At 55.3% G+C, this 15,221-nt stretch overlaps 2 protein-coding genes across 2 annotated transcripts; both read left to right on the forward strand.

The window, feature by feature from the left end:
- Positions 1–1,978: 1,978 nt before the first annotated feature.
- Positions 1,979–5,029, forward strand: PROK1 (prokineticin 1; the record flags this gene model as incomplete). Its single annotated transcript, XM_082296102.1, has 3 exons — positions 1,979–2,014; positions 3,704–3,829; positions 4,910–5,029. The coding sequence occupies 3 exons, from the start codon at positions 1,979–1,981 to the stop codon at positions 5,027–5,029; spliced, it is 282 nt and encodes a 93-aa protein (XP_082152228.1).
- Positions 5,030–10,042: 5,013 nt separating this feature from the next.
- On the forward strand, positions 10,043–14,811 carry LOC309581481 (embryonic pepsinogen-like; the record flags this gene model as incomplete). The annotated part of the gene is made up of 9 exons (XM_082296103.1): positions 10,043–10,098; positions 10,434–10,596; positions 11,044–11,161; positions 11,570–11,688; positions 12,554–12,753; positions 13,108–13,221; positions 13,699–13,843; positions 14,381–14,479; positions 14,674–14,811. 9 exons carry the CDS (start codon positions 10,043–10,045, stop codon positions 14,809–14,811), a joined length of 1,152 nt encoding a protein of 383 aa, XP_082152229.1.
- Between the last annotated feature and the right edge of the window lie 410 nt (positions 14,812–15,221).

Below are 15,221 nucleotides of genomic sequence, written 5' to 3' on the forward strand. Positions count from 1 at the left end.
ACATAAATACAAATACAAATACAAATACCCCTCTGGAGTCGGGGGCTGCCTCCCCTCTGTCCTGTCAGCCCCTTGGCAAGGAAACCTCTCGAGCACAACCACTCCCGAGCCATTCCCGGCTGCGGGATTTCTGCCAGGAGAGATTTTGGATTAATTAATTCAAGCCGAGGTCGGGGACACTTCAGTGGTGCAGCTCTGCATGGAAACCTGGGCTGGGCTGAGGGCAGGGAGTGCTGGGGCTGGTTTTGACTCATTCGATTGGCAATTCAGCACCAGACTGATTCTCAAAAAAACCCCAAAGAGCAACAACAAAAAACCAAAACAACACCAAAAAAAAACCCCAAAAACCCAAACCAAAACAAAAAATACCCAAGAAACACCAAAAAAACCCCAACAGAACAAACCAACCAGCCAGCCAACCCCCCAAAAAACCAGTAACAACAACAAAACCCAAACAAACAAATAAAACCACCACAAGAGCCCGATCGAACCCATATTTCAATGCCAAACCATCACCTTGGACCACGCTTCCCAGACAGGGCTGCTCCTGATCCCAGATTTGTCCCTGTGCACTGGGTCCAACAGGGACCAGCCCCCAAATCAGCCTCGGGGTGTTGATTCCTCAGTGGGAAAAGCCAAAGGAGATTGAATTCCAAATGCTGGAAAGGAGTCCGAGACCCCAGGGCTGGAAAAATCCGTCCCGCTGGGTGAGAATCCCAAACCCAGCTTTCTTTTGGGGTGAAAAAAGCAGAGTTTTATGTCCTGCCCTTGTCCTGAGAAGGGTCTGAGGCACCATCTGTGCCCCAGGCAGGCCTGGGAGCTTGGTCTGGGCAGTCCCAGCCGAATCCAGGATCCAGGATTTGACCGTGGAAGCACCCAGGTGTTGGCCATGGAAGGGTATTTCGATTTTTCTTTGTTATTATTTTTTACTTACGATTAAAATAAACCCTAAAAAGGATTAACCTTTGTATTGCTGGGCTCCCAGAGGGGCTCCATGGGATGAGGAGGGGGGTGAGGAGTGGTCCCAGCTCCGTGGGGACGTCCCACGGCCGAGGCTGCAGGAATTCCTTCACTGTGAGCAGCAGTGGGTGGTTTTGTTTTGAGGCCCCCCAGCCTTGAGCACATCGGGATGTTCTCCTTTGCGTCCTCCCAGGATGCACGGATTTAAAAAATAAGCTGATCATTCCGCCTTTTCCAGCTTTTCCAGCCTTTTTACTCCCCCATGCTCCCAGGAGCAGCTCGAGGTTGACGCGTTGTACTTCAAGCCATAAATCAACATATTTATACGTGATATTCAAATTGAAACACACCCTCAGTACTAAAAAAGACGTTTTCCCCTCTCTGCCTCCCTTTATGCTCCCAAATAAATGCAGCCAAGCCTCTCTTTCTGTGGGATATTTGTCATGGAGCCACGCTTTTGGCATGCTGGGCACTGACGAGCCAGGGAGTAACAACTGAACTTCATTCTTTGGTTTTCTTTCTGATAAAAAAAATATCACAGACCCTTCATGAAATTCTCCCGTGCACCCGGCAGGAATAAACACGGGTATCGGGGTGTGCCTGGAAAATCCGGCTGCGGTGGAAAATCCCCCTGGGAGGTGGATGAAGGAGGGAGGGAGGGAGGGAGGTTTTATCCCTTCCCGGTGGTTTTTTAACCTTTGACACAGTTTGAGATTCAGGTCTCATCTGCTCCTCCCGAGCTCATCCCGGGGGAAAACCCGCAGGGTTATAAAGGGTGGGAGGCCGGACCCTGCGGCTCCTGAGCCTCCTCCTGCTCCTCCCCCGCTGCCCCTGCGCCGTCCTCACCGGGCTGAGTCCTGCTCCCGCTGGTTCGCCCTCCTCGCTTCGGAGAGGAGCGCAGGGACCGCTGATCTTCTTCATTTTTCTTCATTTTTCTTCATTTTTCTTCATTTTTCTTCATTTTTCTTCATTTTTCTTCATTTTTCCTCCGTTCGTGGCTCATTTTTCCGACGCCTGGATGCTGCTCCCGCTGCCCCAGCCCCAGCCCGTGAGGGTAAAGCCACACCTCGCTCTTCTCCTCCTCTCGGCACCGTGTCAGAAATGGGCGATTTCAGGACGTTTTCCAGCAGGGGAAAATTAATAAATCTTTATTGGCGTCTCTCTGAGCATGTTCCCGACTGGGACAAGGGCTCAAACACCTCAGATTTTCCTTCTCCCTCCCAGATTAAATCATTCAAAGAGGTGGGAGCTGTTGGAACACCGAGGGCAGGTGGATGCTCACCCTGTCCATGGACTCGGTGTTCCCGAGCTGGACCGAGGGTGGTGCTAAAGGCGAGTTTCGGGGACAGAATCCAGGTTTTGGTGGTGCTTCAGGAGCCTTGGCGTTGGTCTCAGCAGGGCTGAACCCCCCTCTTTCCTCGAGGAGTGAAAAATCTGTTTGAAACCAAGGCAGAGTTTTCCATCCCGCTGCCTCCCAGTTTTTCCCAACCTGGGGGAATTTCCTTGCTGACTTCAGCTGGCTCTTGGCTCCTCTTTTCCCTTACAGCCAGAGCTGTTTCCTTCCAGCCTGGGGTGGCTTTGGCTGCATCTCCCCAACCCCTACAGACCCCGGAGCTGCAGAGCTGCAGGCTGTGGGATCCACCTCCATCCAGGGCCAGACAGATCCAGCAGCTCCTTAAATGATTCCCAAGGCTTAAATGGCTCCTTTTGAGGGAGGGAAGGGGTTGGATGTGCAGCTCCCTGGTTGCCTGCAGCCCCCTGAGTTTGCAGGTGAGGGAGGGTCCCTCATTCCTGGGATCTGGTTTTTGACAGAATTTGGGGGTTTCAAGGGGATTTGGATGCTCAAGGAGAATCGGGGAAAGGGAAGGCTCCATAAAATCCCCTTTTTGCCACCCTGTTAGAGCTGCACCACAGAAATTTTGCTTTCTGGTGGGTTTTCATGCTTTTTCCCCCAGCTGAAATTCCCACAGCTCCTCATCCGTGATGGGTTTGTGCTGGGAGCTCCGGGAGAGAGGTGCCCTGAGGAGAGGTGACCCCAGGGATGTTCAGGAGAATCCCACCAGTTCTCCTTGTGCTGCCAACCAAGCGTCAGACAGAGGGGTCAGAGAAGGGTTTGGGGGTGCCATGAGCCCCTCTGGTCACCCTGGGGGGGCACAACGGGACCTGCTTCGTGCTCAGAGTGTCCCCATCCCCCTCTTCCCAGCACTTTCATGGACTCCCAGGCGAGGTTTTGAGCTGGGGCAGCGTTTGCATCCGTGCCTCAGTTTCCCCATTCTCGTTCCCCAGAGTTTTGCACCTGCCTGGGGTGGGAGAGGCCGAGCTGTTGGAATCGCTCTGCTCCCCGTTAGCAATGGAACAAAAGCCCTGGGAGCGGGGATACTGAGCAGGTTTCACAGGCTCAGCCGGGCCGTATCCCTGGAGGGAGGATGGACAATGAGTTTACCCCTCGCTGCTTCTGCTCTCCCTGGGCACCAGCACGGCTTTCAGCTGGGCAGCTGCGAGCTTTCCCTGTGTCCCCCCCATCCCTGTATCCACGAGGGATTTCCCCTTCACCCCACAAACCTCAGCACCCCAACCCAACCCCTGCTGTGCCCCACAACTCCCACCTCAACCCAAAACGGGGCAGCTGGGAGCCCCCCCTTTATGTTAAATCCCCAGGAGGGATTGCCCCCAGCAGCTCGGGGCTGATTTCTCCATTAACCCCCCGAAAAGAGGGATAACGACGCTTTTCCCTCCTCCCCAGCCCTACCCGCGGGACCCTCCGTGCGGCAGCGGGATCTGCTGTGCCGTGAGCCTGTGGCTGCGGGGGCTGCGCGTCTGCACCCCCCTGGGGCAGGAGGGGGACGAGTGTCACCCCCTCAGCCACAAGGTACCACCCTGGGGAGGGGAAGGGGCTGGGAAGGGGCCGGGAAGGGGCTGGGAAGGGGGCTCTGAGCTCCTCACACCGGGGGAAAGCTCCGTAAAGCCCCGCGTGAGGAGGAATTGGTGTGGGGGGCTGGGAGCGCAGTGAGGAGGAGCTGGGAGTGCAGCTGATGCCCGGGACACCAGCGCTGCTGCAGGGACGCTGTCGTGCCTCTGGAGCAGGAATTCCAAGGAAAAACTGCTGTGGCAGGGAGGAGCCGGCGCGGTGGGACCCGCACAGGCGGAGCCAGCGCCAGACCTGTCGGTCGCTGCATCTCTTCTCCCCTGGGATGCAGAGGGCGGTCGCTGTCGGGGGCTCTTGGGGGTTTGGGGTGAGGATCGTGGTGGTCCCCAAGCTGGAGTAGCTGATTTCAACCTCTAAATTATTTTGGCACCGCCCTGCCTGTCCTCGCCATCCTAAATCGTGGAATTCCCGCCTGTCTGGGTCGGAAGGGACCTCAAAGCTCATCTCCTTCCACCCCTGCCATGGCAGGGACACCTCCCACCAGCCCAGGTTGCTCAGAGCCCCATCCAGCCCGGCCTGGATCGCTCGGGATGCCCCGGGGGAGCCGTGGGTGGTGACAGGGAGCTGGGATGGAGCCTCTGCCCGTTCCTTTAGAAGCCAGGCACACCCCACACTGCTCCAAACCGAGCCAGAAAGGCTCTGCCGAGCCAGGAGGAGCTGAGTGAATCCCTCCGAGCTGCCCCAGTGCTGTGGTTTCTGCTGAATGAGGACCCCCAGCTCACCGGGATTAGCCCAAAGCGCGGGGCTGCTGCCGTCCTGCTCCTGGAGGATTTAGCAGCAGCATCCCAGCCTCGGAGCGAGCATCCCACCGCCTGTGCCTGCATCCATTTCATGCTCCAGGAAGAAGATTTAATGATGCTGCACCCGCTGCTCGCACAAGCAAGGGCTTCAGAGGGATCAAAAATTAATTTCAGGAATATCCCTCTGGAACCTCGGAGAAGAGCCAGAGATTTTCTCAGGGCTTTGATCTCACTGATCATTTTTTGGGCCATGACACCTCATTTTTCTCGTTCCTCCCCGCAGGTGCCTTTCCTTGGGAAGCGCCAGCAGCACTCCTGCCCCTGCCTGCCCAGCCTCCTGTGCTCCAGGGTCCTCGACAGCCGCTACCGCTGCTCCATCGACTTCAAGAACATCCATTTTTAGGATGATGCTCCTGAAAATTCCACCCATGAGCCCCCAGCTCCTGTGTCTTTCCCTCTCCTGTGGCCGCCAGGTGCCCACGGAGCACCCGGCAGCCTCAGGAGTGCTTCTCTGAGGTGGCCAATGTTGTTCTGAGCTCAGCGTTTGTCCTACAGGCAAACTGAGGCACGGCCAGGCCAAGCTGCTCCCACAGGTGGCTCAATCCCAGCCTGGAGCAGAACCTGGCTGGGCCTGGGGGATTCTCTGTGTGGCAAATGGGGCCTCACAAATCCCTTTCCCAAGGTGTTGGCTCCTGGATGCTGCCAGTGAGTTTCCACCCCCCTTCTTTGTCTCATCCAGGAAAAATCAAGGGTGAGGCGATTTGAAGAGTGGAAGTGGGTGCTGGGCAGCCCAGAGCTTCCTCATGTGGTGTTTTATCCTGGAACATGGTAAAATCTGGGACGTGAAGCTGAGCAGCATCATCTCATCTGCAGAGCAGAGCTGCTGGAGACCTGACTTGGATTATTTTCACACTTTTCAGTTGTGTACAAAGGAAAACAAAAATCGGGGGGGGCGGGAACTTCATTTTATGAGCAGTTGGAGCATTTTATTCAACACCCAAAGCTTCAGTTTCTGCCCAAATTATCCCAAATCCGAATCCTCTGCAGCCCCTCCGTATCCTCGGAGCTGCTTCAGCTCCCCTGCAATTCCTGCTGGAGGAATCAGTTCTGGGATGATAATTCCCATCGTGATACTGCCCAGTCGTGCCTTATCCATGAGTTTTTTCCCTGGCAGCAGCTCTTCCAGCTGCTCATGGATGATCTAATCCAGCCCACAATGAAATCAAATCCATATCGGGTAGCTGTGGGCAATTAAGGAATGGGTTTTTCCCGAGCCTTGGGATGGGTTTGGAAGAGGCTGAAGCAGAGCTGGCTGGAGCCGTGTTGTGCCAGATGTGGCTCTTTGGGACGCAGCAAAACATTTTCCTGCCTCAGCATGAGGGTTTGGAGCTTCGCTTTGAGAGGAGCAGGGGATATCAAAGGGAATTAAATGTGCTAAAAGTGGTCTCGGATGTGTGTTCGCAGTTCTGCTCTTGGAATCTCTTGTGGAAAACTCGGGTGCTGCTGGAGCTTCTCTCCTGCTGCCTGCGGCAACCTCCAGCCAGGGTAAGGAGAGAGAAATGAAGAGAAGAAATTAAAACTAATCAGCATTTACAGCAAAAAAAAAAAAAAAAATCCACCAAAAAAATATTGGCTTCCTTTCAGGCAGCAGCATTAATCCCAAAGCTGAATTTGGGGCCTGGATGCTCGTGTGTGCAGAGCTGCAGAACCTGTGCAGCTGGGAGCTCCAACAGTGGAACCAGTGGGGTTTGGGGGGGTCTGCGGGGGTTTTGGTGCTCTAAAATCACCGATTTCTATCTGTAAAGGCCCCGGGCTGTGGCTGTGTTCCCATCGCTGGTGAAGCTGTCGGGATTTGGTGTCTGAGGCCCGGCAAAAACTTCCCTGCGCTTGTTTCTCCCCCTCAAAAATGTCATAAATGTGGTGAAAATAAAACACTGCAAAGACCAGGTTGAGTTCATTTAAGGTTGGTTTTTTTTTAAAAAAAATCAGGATTTTTTTGCTTTTTATTTATGAGAGAAAATGCTGCTGTGGGGCTGCTGCATCCCCAGGCAGGCGAATTTGTGGTACCCACATGTGGCACTGGGAACACCATGGATTGCCCAAAACCCCCAGGAAGGGGTCTCGGGGCAATAGAGAGAGGGAAAAATTCAGGAAACCCCCCACAATAACTCATAAAATGGCCCAAAAATATATAATTTCATGGTTTGGGTTTCTTTTATTAAGCTGCCTTATTTTATGAGCTGCCTCAGGCTTTCCACAACCTTGAAAAGGGGCAGAGAGGGATGTTAATTTGGGGGTTTTTGCTTAATTTTTGGACATCTCCCAGTGGAAAATATTGCAAATTGTTTTCTCCCAGCAGACTCCACCACAACAAAAGGAAACAAAACCTCTTAGCAGCTTCTTACCATCCTCAATTCCCGTTCTGGAGGGACTCCCCAGACCCCAGGAGTGGGAATTGCCAATCTCCCAGTGGCTTTCAGCTACAGGAGGTGACAAATAAGTGGGAAATCCCTTGATTAAAACGAGGGACGCCCCCGTTGAAGGAGGAGGCTGTGCTTGACTTCAGACTGTGAACTGGGGGAGTCAGGAGCTGTCCATAACGAAGGTGGTGCAGAAGCTCCCCTTTCCTGCGTCCCTGCAGGGTTTTTCCTGCAATTTAGCAAAACCCCCACTTCTGAGCTGCTTTCAAAGCGCATTTGGGGCAGCGAAACCTAGAAAAGATCCTTTTCATTTCTTCCTGGAGGTGCAAAGCTCCCGCGGAGGGGGGGGAAGCCCAGGGGGAAAGTCAACACCGCCCGGTGAGCCGGAGCCCCGGGGCTCTTTGATCCCCGGAGCCGCCTTCCCGCCCGGAACGGAGCCAAACGCCCCTCGGGGCCCCCGCACGGGCGAGTCCCGAGCTCTGTTTGATGTTCTGCCTCCAAGGTGAACCGGCTGCACGAGAGAGGGGTGGGAGCGGCCGGGACACGGCTGGGATGGGAGCGGGACAGGGCTGGGATGGGAGCAGGACAGGGCTGGGATGGGATGGGATGGGATGGGATGGGATGGGATGGGATGGGATGGGAGCGGGACAGGGCTGGGATGGGAGCAGGACAGGGCTGGGATGGGAGCAGGACAGGGCTGAGATGGGAGCGGGACATGACTGGGATGGGAGCAGGAGAGGGATGGGATGGGAGCAGGACAGGGCTGGGATGGGAGCGGGACAGGGCTGGGATGGGAGCGGGACAGGGCTGGGATGGGATGGGAGCAGGACACGGCTGAGATGTCACAAACCCAGCACCGCATTCTGGTGATGCACTGAGGTGTGAATATTCCACACCTAAAATAATTACATGGATGGCTTCAGAGCAGCAGGGGAATATCCTGTTCTTTATTCTATTCCATTCTATTCTATTTCATTATTCTCTTCTCTAGGGGTGTTTTATTCTAGTCTATAATTCTCTTGTCATTCTATTTATTCTATTCTATTCTAATTATCTTGTATTGTAATTCCATTCTATTCTAATTATCTTATTTTCCATTCTCTATTCTACTCTGCTCTAATTAGTCTCTTCTTCACTGGACTTCAGGAGCTTTATGTATTTATATTATATTAAAACACAGAATATATCATTATATTTTTAGGTTTTATAATTCACAGTGTCCCTCATACATTGTATATTAGTATTTTTACTTTAATATATTTATTATTTCAATAATTTTTAAAAATATTCGTTTTTGGCCTGGAGCAAATTTTTGTCGCAAGGGTGGTTCCTACAATTCATGCTGATGACTTCCCACATTTCAAACCCATCTTGAACTCCTTCCTGGCACCAAGCTGGAATGAGCCTCGCTGCCTTTTTGGCTGCCACGGCCCAGCCCCTTCCCACTCTTCTACAAACCACCCGGACAATTTCAGCAGAAAAATCATCATGGATTATTACAAAACCATTATAAATTCCTGCTTTACTGCACTGCAAGAGCCACCCCCATCGTGGAACCCCTGCAGCGGAGGGGACATCCCGGTGCATGGAGTGGATTTGCCCACAGCACCCTCGCAACAGCGGCAATTCCCACAGGAAATTAAACATTAAAGCAAAAAAAAAAAAAAAAGAAAAAAATTTAAAATCCGTAGTCTTTCCCCTTCCATCCTCAAGGAAATCCAATCTCCTGCAAATCTGGGCGTCTGGAGGGGTGTGGGGCTGAGGACACGCGGTTCAGTCAGAGCAGCGCCAGCGGGTGCCGGACCCACGTCCCGCACCGCCCGTGCCCCCCGCACCCCGGGGACGGGGGCGGGCCCGGGAGCCGCTATCGCTGCGGCGATACCGCAGCTCTGAGGGGCTGGAACGCCGCGCCAGGGTCCCGTATCTCGGGCACAGCCCGGCGCCGGCGGCCGCGGGGTCACCTTGCCCTGTTTGCATCCCGCGGCACTCACGGGGTTTGAGATGACGGGAGGGGGGGAACCGGCGCCGAGAAACCCGAGTTAAACCCCCCCGGTGGGGTCACCCCCGCCAGCAGCCACAGGGCCCTTCCCGTGCCAGCCCCGGGGGACGTTCGTGTGAACAGAGGTGCCGCTGTGCCTGGCAATGGCGTTGGGGGCCAGGCTGAAAGGCCAAAATGATGCCTCAGCTCTGGGGGCTGCAACGTCAGGAGGACCTGGAGCTGCTGGAGAAAGTCCAGAGGAGGCCACGGAGCTGCTCCCAGGGCTGGAGCCCCTCTGCTCTGGAGCCAGGCTGGGAGAGCTGGGAATGCTCTGCCTGGAGAGGAGAAGGCTCTGGGGAGACCTTGGAGACCCTTCCAGGGACTAAAGGGGATTCAGGAGAGCTGGAGAGGGACTGGGGACAAGGGAAGGAGGGACAGCACACAGGGAATGGCTTCCCACTGCCAGAGGGCAGGGCTGGATGGGATCTTGGGAAGGAATTCCTCCCTGTGAGGGTGAGCAGGCCCTGGCACAGGGTGCCCAGAGCAGCTGTGGCTGCCCCTGGATCCCTGGAAGTGTCCAAGGCCAGGCTGGACGGGGCTTGGAGCAACCTGGGACAGTGGAAGGTGTCCCTGCCATGGCAGGGGTGGGACTGGATGAGCTTTGAGGTCCCTTCCAACCCAAACCATCCTAGAATTCCGTGATTCTCTGCCCACAGCCTGGCAGTGCCTGGTCAGGATGAAGGATTTGGGGTGTAAAGGATGGAGAGTTTGGATTTGGGATCCAGTGGGGAGCACGGGTGAGGATCATGGGTGGCATAAGGGAACAGCTCCCCCCTGCCCGGTGACGAGTGGCTCGTGTTTGCTGTGTCCCTCGGTCCCTGGGTGCCACCTGCCTTGGCCGGGTGCCCAAAGGAGGGGAGGGAGCAGCTCCCGTTGGTCCCGGCTGCTCTTGGCACGGCAGGGGGGGTGGGCAGGGGCTTTATAAACCACCGGGACTTGCCCTGGCTGTCCTGGCAGGATGTGGTTCCTGGTGCTGCTCTGTGCTGCCGCTGCCCTCTGCCAGGGTGTCACCAAGTGGGTCACAGCAGCATCACTGCCAGGGCCACCCGGGCAATGGGAAAGGGGAAATGAGCAGCTGGGGGCTTTTAGCGGCTTTGGGGAGCAGAGGGGAGGTCTGAGGCTGTGGAAAGCTGCTCCAGGGGTGCAAAGAATGAGGAGGTGCCAGGGAGTGGGGGTGGTTTCTAGGGTTGTTTTGGGATTTTTGAGGAAATCCCTGACTCAGAGTTTTGGGGGAGTTTCCTGTGCTCCTGCTGTTGGATCAGAACATTGGAGGTGTCAAACACTGCTCGCTGGAGCTGCAGGCAGCAAAATCCCATCTGACTCTTCTTTTTCCTTGTTGCTTGTGCCAGGCTGCCCTTGGAAAGGGGGAGGAAGCTGAGGGATGTCCTCAGGGAGAAGGATTTGCTGCACCAGTTCTTCCAGCATCACCACTACGACATCGGCACCAAATTCCCACACGCTTTTCCCAACGGAACCGGCACTACCACCGAGCCCCTGGTGAACACCCTCGACGTGAGTATGGGCTCTGATCCCCAGGGACACAGCCCTGGGATGGTTTGTGGGATGTCTGTCCCTGTGTCTGTGCTGGGCACAGATCAAACCCAAATCCTTTATCCCAAAGCCTTCAGCTCGCATCCCTCACCCCTCCCTGCCCATGCCAGTGGCCCAGGACAGAGGAATGTCCCCCAGGAGCTCTGCTAGGAGCAGGGGGTCTCCATGAAGAAGGGGACCACAAAGATAACAAGCTCAGATACATGAAGTCACAACAAAATTGAATAGAAAATACAGATTTTTAACTTTCAGTCGAAATATCTGCTAAGTGCCTTAAACATTAAAAAGCTGCAGCAGAGACCTTAAGCACAGCTCTTACTGCAGCAGTGTTACCTCTTCACAGAATTCTTTACTTTAGACAAAATTTGTTTTGGTTTCATGCCTTAAAATCCATCCCTGGCCCCGCAGGTGGAATACTACGGGACCATCTCCATTGGCACCCCCCCGCAGGACTTCACCGTGGTCTTCGACACTGGCTCCTCCGACCTCTGGGTTCCCTCTGTGTCCTGCACCAGCCTGGCTTGCCGTGAGTAGGAGCCGGGTCCTGCTGCTCATCCCGGGTTTATAACGGCTCCACCAAGCCTGGAAGTTGGGGTGACATTGCCAGGGCAGAGGGGATCGCCCAGCGGGGTGCACGGAGTGCAGTGAGCTGGAGTGATGAGGATTTGGGGTGTAGGACCTGCTCAGAGCTGCGTTCCACAGGGGACATGATTACTGCTTGGTGCCGCAGTTCCCCCGCCTGTGCAAGGGGGATGGGAATGCTGGTGGATCCCTGGCTGCTGGAGGAGGGGAAGGATGAACAGCAAATGCTCACAGCTGAGTTATCCCTGAAGGCAGGATAATAAACAGCAGTTCAGCAGGGCTCCTCTTCCCACACCTCCCTGAGGCTTGGCCTCGCCCAAAGCTTTAATTCCGTGTTTTTTCACTCATCTAGAAACCCACCGGGTGTTTGATCCCTCGCAGTCCTCCACCTACAAGAGCACAGGGCTGAGTCTGTCCATCCGCTACGGCACCGGCGAGATGGAGGGGATCGTGGGCTCTGACACCGTCACCGTGAGTGTCCCCATGGCTCTGCTGGGGCAGTGGAGAACATCCCACCCCCTAAAGCTGATCTGCTGTTTGCTAAGCAGGTGACCCAAGCAGGACGAGCTGTCCTGCAGTGAGTTATTCTGGAGCCGTGGGGTAACACTGCGCTGGCACCTCCCAGCTGCCAACAAACCTCTCACTGTTAAAGTGACACCTGGCCGAGGGAGCTGGGTTTGTGAGTGACCCTCACTTTACAGCTGTAAAAGCCACACCAAACTTCCACAGAGCAGAAATCTTCTACACCTTTTCCTGGGCATGTGTGGAGTTTCTCCCGTGAGAGGGGACGCTGCTCCACGGTTACTCCACAGGGATGAAGTGATCTGTGCACGTTATCGTTGTTTTGGTGGGAAATCACTTTCAGCTCCTAATCAATGCTATTCCTTTTGCCAGCTGTAGTGCAGGTACCTTGCTATAGCGCACTGTTTATGTTATGGTGTAACCTATCTGTGGTTCTTCAGTTTTATCCTGTGTAGTAATTCCCATTGAGATTTTCCATCCATTATCTTTTGTCTGTTCGCTTTCTTACTAAATAACTTGTCTTTCATGAAATGCATTTGATTTGCCATCATTAAAACTTGCGGGATGAAGTTATCAAAGAATTTAAACCCTCAGTATCTGAGGCTGAGATTGGATCCAGACTCCTCTCTCTGAGGAGGGCTTCAGAAAGCCAGGGGCTCTCTCAGCCCCTCGTGCCTCGGTGCCTGGGCTTCTTTAATAACTTTGTCTGCAGCTCCCACTCCACCTGCACCAGGGGATCCCCTGCTCTTCTGCCTCGGATCAACTCCGGTACCCAGTGCCTGCCTCAGGCCTCACGGGCCCTCCCTGTCCCTAGGTGGCCTCTCTGGTGGACACCAACCAACTCTTCGGCTTGAGCACCGCCGAGCCCGGACAGTTCTTTGTCGATGTCAAATTCGATGGGATCCTGGGCTTGGGATACCCAAATCTGGCTGCTGATGGGATCACGCCGGTCTTTGATAACCTGGTGAACCAGAGCTTGCTGCGGGAGAACCTCTTTTCTGTCTACCTGTCCCGGTGAGCCTTGGGGGCCTGCGGGGCTGGGGAAGGGGGGATGCACCTCGTGCACGTCATTCGCTGGTGGCTCTGGCTCATCTTTGTCACTGCTGCCATCAGATGTCGTGTCTGTGTCACAGTGTGCAAGGGCTGGGCGCCAGAAGCCTCCCCGGAGGGGTTATGGCTCACTGGGAAAGTTTCCAGGCACGTGGTTCCACCACAGCTCCCTTTCTCTGGCCACGCTGCTGGGCTGGGGTGTAGCTGGTGAGGAGGGTGGGGATGTGACACAATCAGCGCCCCCCCCTTGGGGACACACGGCCCTGCGCTGAGCCACACGGCAAAACCTCCCCTTGTTTTTCTCTCTGCATCGTCCAGTGAGGCAGCAGGGAGCGTGGTCATCTTCGGGGGCATTGATGAGTCCTATTTCACCGGCCCCATCAACTGGATCCCCGTCTCTTACCAGGGCTACTGGCAGATCTCCATGGACAGGTGACAAATCAGCTCTGCTGCTCTCTGGTCGCCTCAAACCATTGCTTCTAAAGTGACCTTGGGCCCATTGCCACCAGAGGCTTCCAGTGCCATCCACACCCCGGGGCTGAGGGATGCAGAGGGATGGGGGACAAACTTCATAGTAGTTTGTAGTACCCAAAATGAGGATGCTTTGTGCCTGGGGCACAGCCTAGTTCCTGTCCTGTGATTTAGGAGATGACTCTGGTGATGTGGAGAGCAAAATCGTGGGTCAAGACCTCCTTTGTTGGGCTCGAGTGGGTCCCAGCTGCTGGGCTGTGTTCAGTGCCCATGGCTGCAATGGTGGCTGTGTTCCCAGCTGGCTCTGCAGCTCCAGAAAGGAAAAGACTCACAGGCAGCCCTTGGAGTTGCCCAGCTTTAACTCATATAAAAGAAGTTAAAACCATCCCTAAGGTCCATCTGGTTATTTCACAGCCCCTGGTTCCTCTCTCCCCACAGCATCATTGTGAACAGCCAGGAGGTTGCGTGCGCTGGTGGCTGCCAGGCCATCATCGACACCGGCACTTCCCTCGTGGTCGGGCCACCCTCGGGCATCAGGAGCATCCAGAGTGCAGTTGGGGCCAGGCAGGGCACGTATGGAGAGGTGAGAGCTCGCCCTGCTTGCCCTGGAGGCTCCTGGTACTGCAGAGCCCAGCCAAGGCTGGGTCACCACCCTCTGCTTGTGGCAACCCTGGCAGAGACCCCCTGGGACTCCCAGCCTCTGGTTTATGTCAGTGAGACAGAGAATCACAGAATGTCCTGAGCTGGAAGGGACCCACAGGGATCATCCAGTCCAACCCCTGGCCCAGCACAGACACCCCAACAACCCCACCCTGGGCATCCCTGGCAGCGCTGTCCAAACGCTCCTGGAGCTCTGGCAGCCTCGGGGCTGTGCCCATTCCCTGGGGAGCCTGGGCAGTGCCCAGCACCCTCTGGGGGAAGAACCTTTCCCTGCTCTCCAGCCTGACCCTGCCCTGGCACAGCTCCAGCCCTTCCCTGGGTCCTGTCTCTGCTCAGAGAGATTGAAGCTGTCCCTCTGCTGCCCCTTGGGAGGATGCTAAAGACCCCAGTGAGGTCTCCCCTCACTCCTCACCCTCTGAACATGTTTCCCTCCTAAGAGCCCCTTCCCTCCCCCCTGCAGCACAGCGTGAACTGCAGCTCCATCGCTGCCATGCCCGATGTCATCTTTGTCATCGACAGGGTCCAGTACCCTGTGTCTGCTGTGGCTTACACCGAGCAGGTAAGCGGGAACCAGCTGGTCCTGGCTGCAGGAGCCTCTCTCAAGGTCCTTCTGCTCTGTCCAGTGGCTCTGGTCACCTTGGCTTCTCCCATCCCCCTGGGAGACAAGGCATGGATGGCCACGGGCCTCCAGAGCAGTGCAAGAGGAGAGACCAGTCCACATTTTCCCAATTGCCTTTTCATGCTCAAATGCAGTACGACCAAGGATCTTGCATGAGCAGCTTCCAGGACACCTCTGGGGACCTCTGGATCTTGGGAGACGTCTTCATCAGGGTGTACTACAGCATCTTTGACCGGGCCAACAACCGTGTTGGGCTGGCCAAGGCTGTTTAAATCCACCACGATGCCGGTGGTGGCGAGGTTTTGTCTGGACCCGGACCACAGCCACGGCTTTTGGCACAAATAAAGTGTTGATGGTTCTGAGCTGGCGGCTGCATGTTTATTTCCCATGGAATGGCAGGAGTCAGGAAGGAGCTGATGGACACCAGCTGCTTTGTGGTGGCCAAGGACCATTTGGTCATCGCAGTTCTGCTCAGGGCCTTTGAGAGCGGTGATTGCTGCAGGGCTGAGGGGTGGAAGTCAAGAGTGGATCTTTTACTGGGGCTGCAACAACTGAATGATTCTGTAACCCCCAAATTTCCACCCAGGGAGGCTGAACTCACCACCCCAGACACAAACCATCCCAGAGCAGATCCCTACAGACCCACAGCCGCATCCCACCAGTTCCTGTCCTGGTAGATCCC

Source organism: Coloeus monedula, assembly GCF_965178545.1.
Source record: "Coloeus monedula genome assembly, chromosome: 23".
In the NCBI taxonomy this organism is placed as follows: domain Eukaryota; kingdom Metazoa; phylum Chordata; class Aves; order Passeriformes; family Corvidae; genus Coloeus; species Coloeus monedula.